This window comes from Arachis duranensis, chromosome 8 (assembly GCF_000817695.3).
Source record: "Arachis duranensis cultivar V14167 chromosome 8, aradu.V14167.gnm2.J7QH, whole genome shotgun sequence".
Taxonomy (NCBI): domain Eukaryota; kingdom Viridiplantae; phylum Streptophyta; class Magnoliopsida; order Fabales; family Fabaceae; genus Arachis; species Arachis duranensis.
The window spans coordinates 42,911,497-42,926,974 of record NC_029779.3 but is presented as its reverse complement, the minus strand read 5'-3'; the positions used below and the strand labels follow the sequence as shown (position 1 = coordinate 42,926,974).

At 33.7% G+C, this 15,478-nt stretch overlaps 1 protein-coding gene and 1 long non-coding RNA gene across 10 annotated transcripts in view; both read left to right on the top strand.

Annotated features, from left to right (window-relative positions):
- The window catches only part of LOC127741098 (uncharacterized), an 18,509-nt gene extending 15,382 nt beyond the window's left edge, over window positions 1-3,127 (top strand). The window contains exons 2-3 of the long non-coding RNA XR_008002031.1: window positions 2,137-2,741; window positions 2,828-3,127. This is a non-coding gene — a long non-coding RNA (uncharacterized LOC127741098). The remainder of the gene's footprint in view (window positions 1-2,136; window positions 2,742-2,827) is intronic.
- LOC107462951 (uncharacterized) overlaps window positions 1-15,478 on the top strand; it is a 43,656-nt gene that overhangs the window by 17,472 nt on the left and 10,706 nt on the right. Inside the window, exons 2-5 of one of the 9 annotated variants that reach the window (XR_008002029.1) lie at window positions 6,278-6,712; window positions 6,856-6,957; window positions 7,908-8,039; window positions 12,450-12,958. Coding sequence is in view for 1 of the 9 variants with exons in the window: in XM_052252617.1 (XP_052108577.1) it covers window positions 6,856-6,938 (83 nt within the window). In the remaining 8 variants the exon portion in view is untranslated. Of the gene's footprint in view, window positions 1-6,277; window positions 6,713-6,855; window positions 6,958-7,907; window positions 8,167-12,449; window positions 12,959-15,478 lie in introns of those variants that run through there. The other 8 variants (XR_008002028.1, XR_008002027.1, XR_008002024.1 and 5 more) reach the window with 8 other exon arrangements.

Sequence of the window (15,478 nt, the reverse complement as noted above, 5' to 3'; positions counted from 1 at the left end):
ACAGAAATACCAAAATATAAAGCTATTGAAAACCCAGTTCTTTTACTAAAAGAACCATCAGGAAAATTAGTTTTATCGAATTTTCAAATAAGAGAATCCAAAATTAATAGCCCTTTAAGTTTATCTAAGTTAAAGATTAAAGAAGAAAATTCTGAAATAAAAGAATTAACAAAAAAGGTCGAAAAATTAAATGAAACCCTAAACACTAAGTTATGACAATAAATAAAGAGAAAATATATGTAACCTATCAAGATAAGAAACAAGAGCTCTTTGAAAGAGAAAATCGGCTGAATTATTTACAGTTTTCTGAAATAAATCAAAGAGCATTTAAAGCTCTAAAAATAATCTATGACAAATTGAAAGGAGAAGTTGAAGAGTTAGAAAAATTAATAGAATCTCTAGAAGATAGTGATGAATCAATGATAGAATTTGCAGAAATTCTAAGATAAATAATGAAGTATACAAAGATTGAAAGACCAGAAAGCAAAATAAAAAGAAAAAGGGCGAAAAAATTAAAATGTAAAATAAAGGAGTATAAAAGGGAATTAAATAATCTTCAGTTCGAAATTAATGACCTTATAATAAAAAGGATAGAAATAAGAACAAATATAAACAAGTTGGAGCTAAACTTAAAAAATTTATAAATGCCTGGAACACCATATTATGACTTAAAAGAATTAAAGCTGTTGAAAGAAAAAATGGAGAATGAAGTTGAAAAATTAAAAAGATATTTAGAAACAACAGAAAGTGTAGAAATAAAAGAAGTTTTGGAGGATTTGAAAAATTATATTAAAGAAAAAGATAAACAGATAAAAGATTTTATATACAATAATCAAAGCAAAAAAGAATATTATAAACTAAAACAAGATTGAAAAAAACTATAAAAATGAAATCAGAATAGTAGAAATGCTCAATACTTTTGATTATGAAATTACAAATCATAAAGTACCACCAACCAAATCTATACAAATTATAAACTCATTCGAAGCAAAATATGAAAAGTTAATAATTTTGAAAAAGAAATTACATTTTAAAAATTGGTATCAGAGCCAAGTTAACGATTAAGGGTAACACTTTCTCTTTAAGCAACACTTTTAGTGATACGCTTTTAAAATCAACAAATAACTATAAAAGACAAAAATTTTTACAAATACATCTGTACACTAGATGTCCCTTTCATTATTCATATGTTGTATTATAGTAATATTGTTTTTTAAATAATTTATTTCGGTAATTTGTCTTATTTTTTTACATTAATTGGTTGAATAATTATATAAAAGAACGAATGTGATCGTATCCAAAAAATAAATTCTCTGAGCCATGTAAAACCCTCCCCTTAAGAGTCCAATAAAAATATCAAGATTCTTTGACCAAAATAAAGAAAGCCAAAAAAAAAGTGATAAAATTAGTAAAATGAGAGGTTATTATACTTGAATTTGTAGAAAAAAAATAAAATGATAAGATAAGTGATTAATAATCACTAAATTTGTAATTTTTATCATATATACATTTTATTATTTTAATTTAAGAGTGATTAATCTCTTATTTTATTACTTTATTAACTCTCATAATTTAAAAGATCTTTAGCTAGTATACTTATATGTTTAAGGCGCAACTAAATTTTTACTATTCGAATTATATTACTGAATAAAATTGCTAAATATTAGTGAATATTCACATAAAATTATAGATAAAAATCACTAAATAATCAGACATATTTTATTAAATCACTTAACATAATAAGTGTAAATGTTACACGTGTTATATTTATGTGAAAACATTTTATGTCAATTACTCTCATAAATCTAATACTATCTAATCTAATATTATTCTTATAACAGAGGGTTTTAAATTAGTGGAATTTCACCGTGTCAATCCTTTTAGCTATGAAAGTACTGTTCATGATATGTATATCATTCACCACATGTCATACAATGATTCATACATATATTTTCATTGGCTAATTGGCTTATGTCATTCATTACATGCATGTTTCAATTCATTCGTACACTTATCGGCTCCTTTCACAGTTGAGTTCCACTCCACTAAGAGTGAGCGTGAAATTTCAAATTTTGAATTCAAAATCAAAATTGAAAAGGGATTTACGTTATTTTTTTTCATTCTCTTCTTCTTCAGTTCCTCCTCTTCTGTTTTTCTTTTTCTTCAGATCTCTTTATCACTGGATGGCTTTTCTGTCATTTGGTAATGTTGTACCAAGATCATGGTAGTCACTGATGTGGTGGTGGTGGATACAGAGGAGGAAGCGGTGAAAGAGAGTAGATCGATAGAAAGAACTGAGCGGTTGCCACAGAAAACACATGCAGCGAGACTAGGTAAGAGGAGAGCATAGCAGCTGCAGCGACAAGAACAGAGCGGTTAGATCTATTTATTTCCTGTCACGGTGAAAGGGACAACAGCAATGGTGGTAGGGTTACGGCAGTCGAAGAGGTTGCGGCGGCAACTATGGTAGTCGAGGAGTCCAAGGCAACGGTGGGCTCAGTGGTCACAGTGGAGTTCATGGTAATAGTTGACATGGTGATGGTGGATAAGGTGGAGGATGTAATGACGTGCATGTACAGCCATGGTGGGCTGAATCAAGGATTGCAACCAGGGAGGAGACAGATGCCAAGGTAGGTACGACAGCGTTTGTGGCGGCGGAAGCTGCTACAACTATGGAAATTTTCTGGGCATTTTGCAACAAACTGTCCAACAAGTCCAACAAGCCCTCTGAAAAAATAAAGGTATAAGATTTTAATATTCTTGCACATAGCTTTTTTTTATTTTCTAATATTATCTTTTTTTTATTTAAACTTTGTCTTCATAGCAGGCAGCAGCACCAAATCACTCTCAAGAGGCACGCTCCCACCTCGGGTGATTTCTTCTTTTTCCTTTTTTCTTTTTCCAATGACAGATTGATGATGGTTTACGATGAAGAGTTGTGTATGTTCCTTACTATTTGATCTGATGTATATATTTGTAATGTTGTTGTTATTGGCATCTTTATCTGGTGTGGAGCCGTTGATGCAGAAAACCCAGAACCACACTATTATTGCCAGGATTCTAATTCCAGAACCACACTATTATTGCCAGGATTCTAATTGCTCTTCGGCAAAAAATTTTAATCTAATTCCCTCTCATCTTCAATTTTGCATCCAATAAAATCAGATGAAAATTTTTAAGTAATGGAGCATGAATTTTTCAACATAGAAAATGAATACCACATTAGAATCTTTGATCTGTTTATCTTCCAACTTCATTTAAAGTTCCAAATTTTTTTATCCGATGGAATGCAATTTTTTTGTTTAAAGCTACATTATTTATATTCATTAATTAGCTTTGGACAAAGAATAATTGTATGTGATTATTTTGTGTGTGTTTGAATTACAGTTTATAAATGAGAGTTTGCATAAAATTGATTTTACAAAATTGATTTTGATAAAATAAATGTTGTTTGGTAATTTTTGTATCAAAATTGATTATAGTAAAATAAATGTTGTTTGGTTTATACTATTTAAAATTACTTTTAGATAAAAAATTTCTAAAATAGACCTCAATTTAAATAATTTTTTATATAATCCTATCATTTTAATTTAGATATTTAAATAGATTTTATTAGTTAATTTAATAATAAAATTAATATTTACTTACTAAAATAAAAATAACATATAAAAAATAGATAAAATATATTTTTAAATATTAAATAAGAATGTAGTTTAGTATTTTGTTTATATCGTACTCTTATTCTAGTACTTTCAATAATCTTATTCTTAATATTAATTTGAAATCCAACATTTATGATTTTATTATTATCTATGATTAATTTTTTATTTAATTTATTTTTTAATAAAAGAGAGTACTAAAAATAATAAAAAATTAAATATTTACTTTATAGTAATTGAAACAAATCTGAAAATTCTTGATGATCTTTCTATATAGTATACTTTTAGTATTTTTTTTAGTATGCTATAATTTTTTACTATTATTATTATTATTATTATTATTATTATTTATAGTTAAATTTTTGTTCAATTTACAAACTAGCTAGTAGTTGGATTACTCAGTTTCTATATCAGTAGAATTTATCTGACAAAATGGACTCAATAATACTGACGATGACTTCGACAGTCTTATTGCATTACTCGCTCTAATTGCTTGATCTCTCTTTATTCAATTCACTAAATAGTATCCGCGAGGCATATTCTACTCTATAGTGGTCCACCTCCTCTTACTATATTTGTTCTTACATTTTTTCCAAGTTGGTTTCTCGCTGCCATTTTTTTCTGAAATGAAAAATACACCCAAAGATATCAGTAAGATACACCCATATATATGAGTCATATACACCATATATATCAGTAAGATAACCCATAGATGATCAGTAAGATACACCCATAGATATGAGTCAGATACACCCATATATATCAGTAAGATACACCCATAGATATGATTCAGATACACCCATATATATCAGTCATATATCACTCAAACATGCATCAATATACAATGTCAAGCAACATTACAAGGTCAAGCAATATACACCCATGGACAAGCAAATATAAGCAACTGCTGACTATTACAGTATATCAGTTCAGGAATATACATCCAACATTTTATGCCATATACACCCAACAAATTACTCCATATACACCCACCAAACTACGGAATATACCCCCAAAAATTAGTTACCAGAAGTAGAACACCTAGAAGAACTAAGAAGAACAGTGTAACATAGAACAAAGAATAACAGTAAAACCTAGAACAAGTAGAACATCATAAACTGTAAAATGAGACGTAGAGCAAGAAGAACAGTAAAACGTAAAACAACGTAGAAGAACAGTAAAATTTAGTTCGAAATCTGGAAAATATACAGGAATGGTAATGTAACGTACCTTGAGTATTATAGTTTTGTTTTCTCTGGAGATTCTTGATCGAGAGTTCTATGTTGTGTTGATGGAATTTTTGAATCTTAGCGACGAGTTGTATATCTTGAGTTTCGAATGTTGCTCGAAAATGGAAGAGTTGCGTTTTCTCTGAATAGCTTTGAGAAGTGGAAGAAGTGGAAGAGTCTGCCGTTAAGGGGCGGTTTACGCGAAGAGAAGTGTAACCATTTGAGTGGGAGTTCGTGAATGTTATGCTCTATTTAATATAATTAGTGTGCGTGTAGAATATTTGTGGGTTAGGGACTTGTAACATTTATAAGACCTTATTGTTTATATATGTAGCAGGTCCGACGTGGATATATATTATATGTGGAAAAAAATTTACCACTGATTAACATAAAATTTGCCATTTAAGTGAGCGAATTTTATAAAAATATTAAAGTTCATTATTACAGTGGACGGCCTTGTTTCAAAGTCCAAAAAAATGTGTTCTAAAACTTATGGATAAAATTATTTGTTTTGAAAAATAAATATATTTTTTTAATTTATTTCGAACAAGATTTATCTTGAATTTTTGTTTTTCGCGGACCAAAGGATTGGCTGGGTGAGAAAAAGCGGGGTTTGCATACGATCTTCAATAACCGAAACCCTAGCCTACGTCTGCCTTCTATCTCCCAGCCTTCTACATAACAAACAAATAAATCCTTTCTTCTCTGTGTTCATATTGTTGATGATGGAGTCGGCGGAAACAGGAGAATGCCTGTGGATGGTGACAAACGACTACATCTTTGGCATCCGCGTTGAGAAGTTAGAAAAATTGGGGAAGAATGAGGATAGGGATTGGAAATCCCATCTTGAGCAGGCTCCGTTTGATTTCTGTTTGAATCTTCCAGAGTCCAGCATGTTGGATTACTTTATCTTCGACTCGAAATTTTTCTTAGTCGGTAAGCAAACCGAATCTGGCACCAAGATCTACCAAATCACCTATGTCGGCGGCAACACGTTGGGCACATCTGAGGCAGTAGAGACGGGCGCAATCCCTCCGCTACCGACCGAAGACTTCATTTTCCTTGCAAACATTAAAGATGACGTTTACTTGTTGGAGCATGGTGCGGTACCACAGTTAGGAAGAAAGACGGGGTTATGGGTTTTATGTCCCAATCCCCGTCACCCGAGCTGGCATTCCGCGCCCGCTCCTCCAACCGAAGTAAACTCTGATGATTATAGTTTGCCTGTTGGTTTTGTGCTAAATGATAAATTCTTTTTGCATCCCCTGTCCGCACCAGGAATTGCATATCTCTACGATCCCCAACTTAAAGCATGGATTAAACTGGAGCGCACATTTTTTGTTCCTGGTTATGATCTTTTCGTGCGTGTGCGCTCCCTTGGGGATGTAGGCGATGGCAGTGTGGTGCTGACATGGAAACTGAAGGGTCTTCCCGTACGTGGTGTGAAATATGACATACAGGCTTTGCTGGTGGATAATAAAGATTATTGCATTCTTCGCCATCAAGGCCTTGATGAGTTGTGTGAGGCGATCCAACCATCATTCTTTGATGATTTTTCCTCTGAGCTCAACTTGGTTGACCTTGGCAACAGCAAAGTATGTGTTACCATCTCTGGTCTCGCAGAAGGCATTCCGTCCTTTTGCATTTTAGTAGTTGAATTAGGGTTGGTACAAGAGGAGCAAAGGTTCTTATCTGTGCGTGTACTCGTGAATCGAGTCTTCGATACGAGGCCTTATTTCTTAGGTGACCGCGTTCAAGTGCTCTACACCTCCTTTCTTTTCTCCCTCAGAAAGGGAATGCCTCGCAAACATCCATATTCCAAAGGTATAATGTTGCTTTTGTCAGCATGCTTCTTGTTATTCTGTAAGAGTTACCATTAAATTATATCCATCAAAAACATTGTTAGGGATTTGGTGAATAAATTTTCTTTATTTTTTAAAAGACTTGAGAACAAAATTACGTTACAGATTGCATCTCTCCAAGGAAAGAGCCCAAGCTAGCTGGTGGGACGAATCCAAGCAACCCAACAACAGCATTCGAACAAGAATGACTAACTTCAACCTGTTCATGTATGCTTTGTTTTATTGTTGTTCCCTCTGCTATGATTACTTGTTTTTCATTGGCGATCAGATTTTGAATACTGATGTGTTTATTCCGCTATTAAATAAAGTTAGACATGTTAGTAGGATTTCAATGTTCATATATCATTTTGAACTTTTTTAGGTTATAATCTTTTTCATTCACAAAATTGAGAAAATATCAAGTTTTAGTCAAAGAGAATAGATGAATCAATAAGAGCATATGAGTCAAGAGGAATAAGTGATGTATCTATTTAACTCGTGGCTTATTTCTCTTGCTCTTTCTTTCACTCTTCTTTCTTTTTGATATTTTAATAATTTACTTTTCTGAATTTTATATTTTTACTTTTTTTTTAAGTTAAGAATTTTCACATAAGGTGTTTGGAATTTGAGATAGATTTTACCTTTGTTGATGTCTTGATCTTTTCATAATTTTATTGTGGCATTTATAAAATGATATATGATCGTTTCTGTATAATTTTTAAATTTCATAAATTATTGGTACCATGTTGATTATAATTTATATAAGCCTTTATTGATAGAGAAAAATATACAATTCCAAATTTCCAACGCAGTTGACACTTTTGCTCTTTTTAAGTCTTTGATAGTCTTTTTCTTTGTAAAAACTTTGAGCTTTTTTTTCCTTGGTTTTAGAATTTCTTTTGGTTAAATTGCTATTAGTTATTGAATCATTATTTCAAAGCCAAGGTTATAGTAGGGGCCTGTTGACACTTAAAGGGTGAATGCTAAGATATGGTAGGGTCTTGTGGGGAAGGAGATGTTGATGTTGTCTAATTATCTTAGAATTCATTTAGTTTATTCAACAAATTATGCTCTTTTTCATTTGTTTTTTGGTGATTTGTTTCTCTGGCTTATTTAATTATATATGTTATGAGATTTATTGTTTGTGTTATTTCTAAATCTAGATGAATGAATGATAGTTAACGGAGATCACATCAAAATTTGAATTTGACAGAGGAGGTTGTTTTTGGTCTGCAGATTAAGTGTTATATGAAGCAGTTGTTGTCGATTCTCGGACATTGTCATTTTAGGGGTGTGATGTAACAAATAAGGTAAGGTAATTAAAAAAATATTCGAACAAAAAGCTATTCTTTATATACTCTTAAAAAAAAATATTCCTTAAATTTTATAAATTCTTTCGGATAAAATAAATCATGCATTGAAGAGAAACTAAGTCTAAAACCATACAAAATGATTTGTATATATATTGATATATTATATTACTATATAAAAAATATTTTGAGTACTCTGATGTTTTAAACCTTTTAGTAATTTTAACTATTGATTTTAATTATATATTATATATATTATAGTTGAGGTTAATAATTAAAATTACTATAATACTTGAAATACTTTTTATGATATATATTAAAATGATTATCAAAAAGAAGAAAGAAACACAAAACTAAGAATATATTGAATTGGGACGTGAATAATGTATAAAAAAGGAATAAAATAAACAATATAAATTTATTATATAATAGTGATGATATTATAGAATAATGATAACAATATATTTTATATAGTATATAGGATAACATGATGATCAAATAAAAGATATAGATTGAATTGAAATAATACATGCCAAGAAATTGCTGTAATAGTGTCGCGGTTTCTTCTTTGTTTAGCTTCTTCAGAAATCATTGTAGGATATAGCGGTTGCACGCTTTTCAATATAAACTGTTGTACTCTCCAACGGTTTACGGTTTACGTGTAATCCCTAATCCGTTATATCTCTTCCGCGTTTCTATAGAATTATAAAAGTTGCGTTTTCATTATTCATATGTTGTATTATAGTAATATTGTTTTTCAAATAATTTATTTCGATAACTTGTCTTATTTTTTTACATTAATTGATTGAATAATTATATAAAAGAACGAATGTGATTGTACCAAAAAATAAATTCTCTGGGCCATGTAAAACCCTCCCTTTAAGAGTCCAATAAAAATATCAAGACTCTTTGACCAAAGTAAAGAAAGCCAAAAAAAAAATATGATAAAATTAGTAAAATGAGAGGTTATTATACTTGAATTTGTAGAAAAAATAAAATAAAATGATAAGATAAGTGATTAATAATTACTAAATTTGTAATTTTTATCATATATACATTTTATTATTTTAATTTAAGAGTTATTAATCTCTTATTTTATTACTTTATTAACTCTCATAATTTAAAAGATCTTTAGCTAGTATACTTATATGTATATGTTTAGGGTGCAACTAAATTTTTACTATTCGAATTATATTATTGAATAAAATTGCTAAATATTAGTGAATATTCACATAAAATTATAGATAAAAATTACTAAATAATCAGACATATTTTATTAAATCACTTAACATAATAAGTGTAAATATCACACGTGTTCTCGGACTAATATTAGTGAATATTCACATAAAATTATAGATAAAAATCACTAAATAATCAGACATATTTCAACTCATCAATTGCTGCCGTGGCGGAAGACTACTTTTAGGACATTTTCTCCTCAACTGCCCAGACTGACCCGGACCCCCTGTTCTCGGACTTTGAGCCTAAGGTTATAGCTTCCATGAACCGTAGGTTACAAAGACCAGTCACTATTGAGAAAGTTAAGCGAGCCACTTTTAGTGGGTGCCCCGGGAGAAGATGGTATGATTGCAAAGTTCTTTCAATTCTTTTGGGATATAGTGGGTGCAGATGTTTTTCGAGCAGTTCGCAGTTTCTTTCAAGGGGGAAAAATTTTAAAAAGCTTCAACCTTACACATATCTGTCTCATCCCAAAAGTGCCAGATGCTACTACAATGACACAGGTTAGACCCATCAGTTTGTCTACAGTCATTTACAAAATTATTTCTAAAGTTTTCGTCCATAGACTATAGGATTGCATGAATAAACTAATTAGTCCTACCCAAAGTGCCTTTATCAAGAGCCGCTTAATTTCAGATAATATCTTGATTGCTCATGAATGTATGCACTATCTAAAGAATAAAAAGTCAGGTCTGTAGCATGAAATGGCAGTCAAGTTAGATATAAGTAAAGCATATGATAGAGTAGAGTGGCATTTTCTATGGTTCATTTTAGCTAAGTTCGGATTCGGTGAAAGGTGGATAAACTGGATTCATGAATTAGTAACTACCGTTTCTTATTCTGTTGTTGTGGAAGGACAACCCTTTGGTTATTTCAAACCAACTAGAGGCATCCGCCAAGGTGACCCTCTATCCCCCTATCTTTTTCTTTTCTGTGCAGAAGGTCTTTCCTTCTTGCTACACAAAGCGGAATTAAGCGATAGAATTCAAGGAATTCAGGTGTGCAGAAGAAGTCCTACTATTAGCCATCTCCTTTTTGCTGATGATTCTATTCTATTCTCTAAGGCAACAGAATATGGTTGTGAACAAATTCTAAATACCCTGAGTGAATACGAGAGGGTTAGTGGACAACAAGTGAATCTCAACAAATCCTCGATATTCTTTAGCAACAATACCCCAAGTCATATCCGGCTCCAGGTGGCAGCCAAGCTACATATTGAACATATCGGTGCACAGGACAAATATTTGGGCCTTCCTTCTTTAATTAACAAATCTAAAAAAGCTACATTCAGCTTGATTAAGGAAAAGGTTCAGAAAAAGGTTCAAGGATGGCAGAAGAATATGGTGTCAAACGCAGGAAGAAATGTTTTACTCAAGGCTGTTGGGGAAGCTGTTCCAATCTATACACTCTCCTGTTTCAGATTGCTAGACACACTCATTAATGAAATTCATAGAATTCTTACTCAGTACTGGTGGGGTCAAAAAAGAACAGAACGGAGAATGGTTTGGATTGGCTGGGATACAATGTCCAGACCTAAGAAGGAGGGGGAACTAGGCCTGAAAGATTTGAGGGCTCAGAACCTCGCTTTATTAGGAAAACAGTACTGGAGGATTGCTTCTCAGCCTAATTCTATCCTAGCAAGAACACTGAAAGGTAAATACTTTAAGTACAGCAATGCGATAAGTGCAGAGTTAGGAGGCTTACCTTCTTGGGGCTGGCGCAACATCTTAGAGGGCCGAACAGTTGTTGAAAAAGGCCTGAATTGGAGGGTTGGATCTGGTAGTTCCATCCGAGTATTTAGCGACCCTTGGTTACCTCCGCCGTATCCGTTCCGTATCCCTTTGTCACAACCTATTACCCCGCAGAATCCGGTCTTCTGGGTAAAAGATCTTATGCTGCCTGATAGAAATTACAACCTGATTGCCTACAGTTTTTCCCCTGAAATTCAAAGCAGAATCTACTGAATTCAACTTGTAGATGGAGAAGATGTGCTTCAATGGAGCCTCAACAAATCTAAAAAGTATGACACAGTCTCAGGTTATAACATTGCTTACCTATTTTTTCACCCTCCACTAGAGCACTGCCCTGACCACATGAAGCAAAAGCATATTTGGAAGCACTTGGGGAAGCTGAAAGTCACTCCCAGTGTGAAGATGTTCCTCTGAAAATGCCTCCATGGTCGAATTCCAGTGCTAGAATTCATCCATCGCAGATTTCCAAGTACAAGTTCTCTTTGCCCTTATTGTCACACACAATCAGAGTCAATCACCCACTGCCTAATTACATGCAACAAAGCTCAAGACATTTGGAGTAGAAGCCAGATTTACCTGTACCTTCCACATCCTACCGGTGACTAGTTCTTTGAATGGTGGCAAGAATTGAAGACAAAGCTTGAGCGGCAACATGATGGAGAGAGGTTGATGGGTTTTGTGGCAAGTATCTGTTGGAACATATGGAAGGCAAGAAACCTTTGGGTCTTTGAGCACACAAAGCAAACGCCAGAAGAGACGCTTCAAATGTCGGTAACCCTGGCGCAACAGTTCACCTCTCTAGCCTAAACTCACTGTCTTAGGTTTTTGTTTTTTTCCCAATTCTCCCTTCTAAGTTTAGTTCAGTTTTGTTCACTTTGCCTTTAGTGAGTTTTTTTTATTTGGGAAACCCCCACTTTTCTATCTCATGTCCTGCATTTGGACATTTGTACCACTTTTATGATGCAATAAAAGTCTTTTTTAACTTTGAAAAAAAAATATCACACGTGTTATATTTATGTGAAAACATTTTATGTCAATTACTCTCATAAATCTAATACTATCTAATACTATCTAATCTAATACTATTCTTCTAATAGAGGGTTTTAAATTAGTGGAATTTCACCGTATCAATCCTTTTAGCTATGAAAGTACTGTTCATGATATGTATATCATTCACCACATGACATACAATGATTCATACATACATTTTTATTGGCTAATTGGCTTATGTCATCCATTACATGCCATGTTTCAATTTATTCGTACACTTATTGGCTCCTTTCACAGTTGAGTTCCACTAAGAGTGAGCGTAAAATTTTAAATTTTGAATTCAAAATCAAAATTGAAAAGGGATTTAGGTTATTTTTTTCTCATTCTCTTCTTCTTCAGCTCCTCCTCTTCTGTTTTTCTTCTTCTTCAGATCTCTTTATCACCGGATAGTTTTTCTGTCATTTGGTGATGTCGTGCTAAGATCATGGTAGTCACTGATGTGGTGGTGGTGGATACAGAGGAGGAAACGGTGAAAGAGAGTAAATCGATGGAAAGAACTGAGCGGTTGCCACAGAAAACACATGCAGCGTGAGTAGGCAAGAGGAGAGCATAGCAGCTGCGGCGACAAGAACAGAGCGGTTATATCTATTTATTTCCTGTCACGGTGAAAGGGACAACAGCAATGGTAGTAGGGTTACGGCAGTCGAAGAGGTTGCGGCGACAACTATGGTAGTCGAGGAGTCTAAGGCAACGGTGGGCTCAGTGGTCACAGTGGAGTTCGTGGTAAGAGTTGACATGGTGATGGTGGATAAGGTGAAAGATGTGATGACGGTCGTACATGTACAGCCATGGTGGGCTGGATCAAGGATTGCAACCAGGGAGGAGGCAGATGCCAAGGTAGGTACGGCAGCGTTTGTGGCGGCGGAAGCTGCTACAACTATGGGAATTTTCTGCCCAACAAGCCATCTGAGAAAATAAAGGTAGAAGATTTTAATATCCCTACACATAGCTTTTTTTATTTTTTAATATTATCTTTTTTTATTTAAACTGTGTCTTCATAGCAGGCAGCAGCACCAGATCACTCTCAAGAGGCACGCTCCCACCTTGGGTGATTTCTTCTTTTTCCTTTTTTCTTTTTCCAATGACAGATTGATGATGGTTTACGATGAAGAGTTGTGTATGTTCCTTACTATTTGATCTGATGTATATATTTGTAATGTTGTTGTTATTGGCGTCTTTATCTGGTGTGGAGCCGTTGATGCAAAAAACCCAGAACCACACTATTATTGCTAAGATTCTAATTCTAGAACCACACTATTATTGCCAGGATTCTAATTGCTCTTCGGCAAAAAATTTTAATCTAATTCCCTCTCATCTTTAATTTTGCATCCAATAAAATCATATGAGAATTTTTAAGTAATGGAGCATGAATTTTTCAACAAAGAAAATGAATACCACATTGGAATCTTTGATTGTTGTTTATCTTCCAGCTTCATTTAAAGTTTCAAATTTTTTTATCTGAGTCATAGAATTTTTTTTGAAAGAATTGGTTTGGGTGCAGGGTGTGGGAACAAAATGAATCTAATGACATGATGATTTCAAAGAATCAACATGATTAAGAACTTGGAAATGAACAAATGAGATTGTAATTCAAGATTCTTCTTTTTGTTATCAAAGTAGTAATATTTAATTTTTGGCATTCAAGCTTCTCTTTTCATTTTTTTGCTTAGATTTGGTTGCAATTAAAGCTTTTTTTTTTTGCTCAATTGTTTGCTCAGGTTAATTTATTTCTATATATTTATGTTGAGCCAGCAGCTTCTCTTAATGATTCCTACTAAATTTCATATTTAGAACAACTTCCTCTGCTGACTAAGTTTTACTTCTTCTTTATTTTCTTTTTATTTTTATTTTTTATTTTTTTAAAATTATTTTCATTTTAATCAAGTAGCTAACTAAAACTGTTGTTGAATCTGAATAGACATGCTCATATTTAATTGATTTATGGAAACATTTAAACAAATTTATTTATCAGAATGTTACGTATTGAAATCGTGTCCGACGTCCAATGTCTCTAGAACGATGAAGTTCACACTTAGTTACTGCCTATAGAAATCTTTGGTCTATTCAATTAATTACTCTCCATTCTATTTTCATATTGACTTAATTAATCAGCACAAAAGCCTTTTTATTTATCAATCACTTCTTTATATCATTGGTGATAGTTAATTAAATCTACGTTAAGCTTTATTTTTTAATTTTATGATTTGATTAATTTTGAAACTACCTTTTTGATGAGAGAAAAACTTGATATTATGGGATTTCAAATTCAGAAGACTTTTAGTTAATCATGTTTTAATAATTTTTTTTGCTTTTCAGGTAAAAGGTGATTTTTTGAGCTAGCTTGGGTTCAAATCTAACGCTTATGAGATAGTATTTAATTTTAAAGCCATATCTTAACCTCCCCAAGATAATGGGGACGGTTAGCACCCTAAAGATACGGCGCTACACCAACGGTGGTTATTGGCTCACCACTATAAATACACTGACACCCCTCAGGTATCTCTAAGTCCAATACTCTCTAAAGACCTGCTTACACCCTTGCTAACTTAGGCATCAGAGTGTCTTTGCAGGTACCACCCCCCATTCACACGCGAGCACTAGTCGGACGGAGCCTCCCGAGTTGCGTACCTACCCGGAGTTCTCCTCCATCACACACTTGGGCCGCCAAACGCCATTCGTCGTATTAATCTCCGGTTACCTACCGTAACATTCGCGCCGTTGCCGAGGACCGAGAGATCACTCAACGATGGCGGATAGACCCCACGAAGAAGGCCATGTGGAAATAGATTCTGAACAAGAGAATCTAGACATGGGCAATGGCAATGAAGACAATGATCAACACAGAGAGGGCACCTCCGGAGTAAAGAATCCGAAGGTAAATTCCTCAGATGGACGTGAATCAGAAAAGGGCGGACCACCTCATGTAACTGAACTAATGGGATTGGTCCATAGCCGCTTGGAGCAATTGGAACAAGAGCGGGAGAGGCAAAAGGAAACCGAAAGGTACCTTAAAGAGGAGATGGAACGGCGAAAAGAGTTAGAAAGGAAACTCTTGCAGCTAGAATCCTCCCTCAAGAACTCCCGCGATGAAGGAGAAGATCAACTCCCGGGCGGAGAAGATCCTTTCAGCGAGGACATCATGAGGGCAAAAGTTCCAAGGAACTTCAAAAGCCCTGATATGGACCTCTATGATGGAACTACGGATCCAAAGCATCATCTTAGCAACTTCAAAAGTCGGATGTATCTAGCGGATGCCTCCGACGCTACGAGATGCAAGGCTTTCCCGACCACTTTATCAAAAGCAGCGATGAAGTGGTTCGATAGCCTCCCCCCGAGATCCATCACTAGTTTTGAAGACCTCTCGAGGAAATTCTTGATGAGGTTCTCAATCCAAAAAGA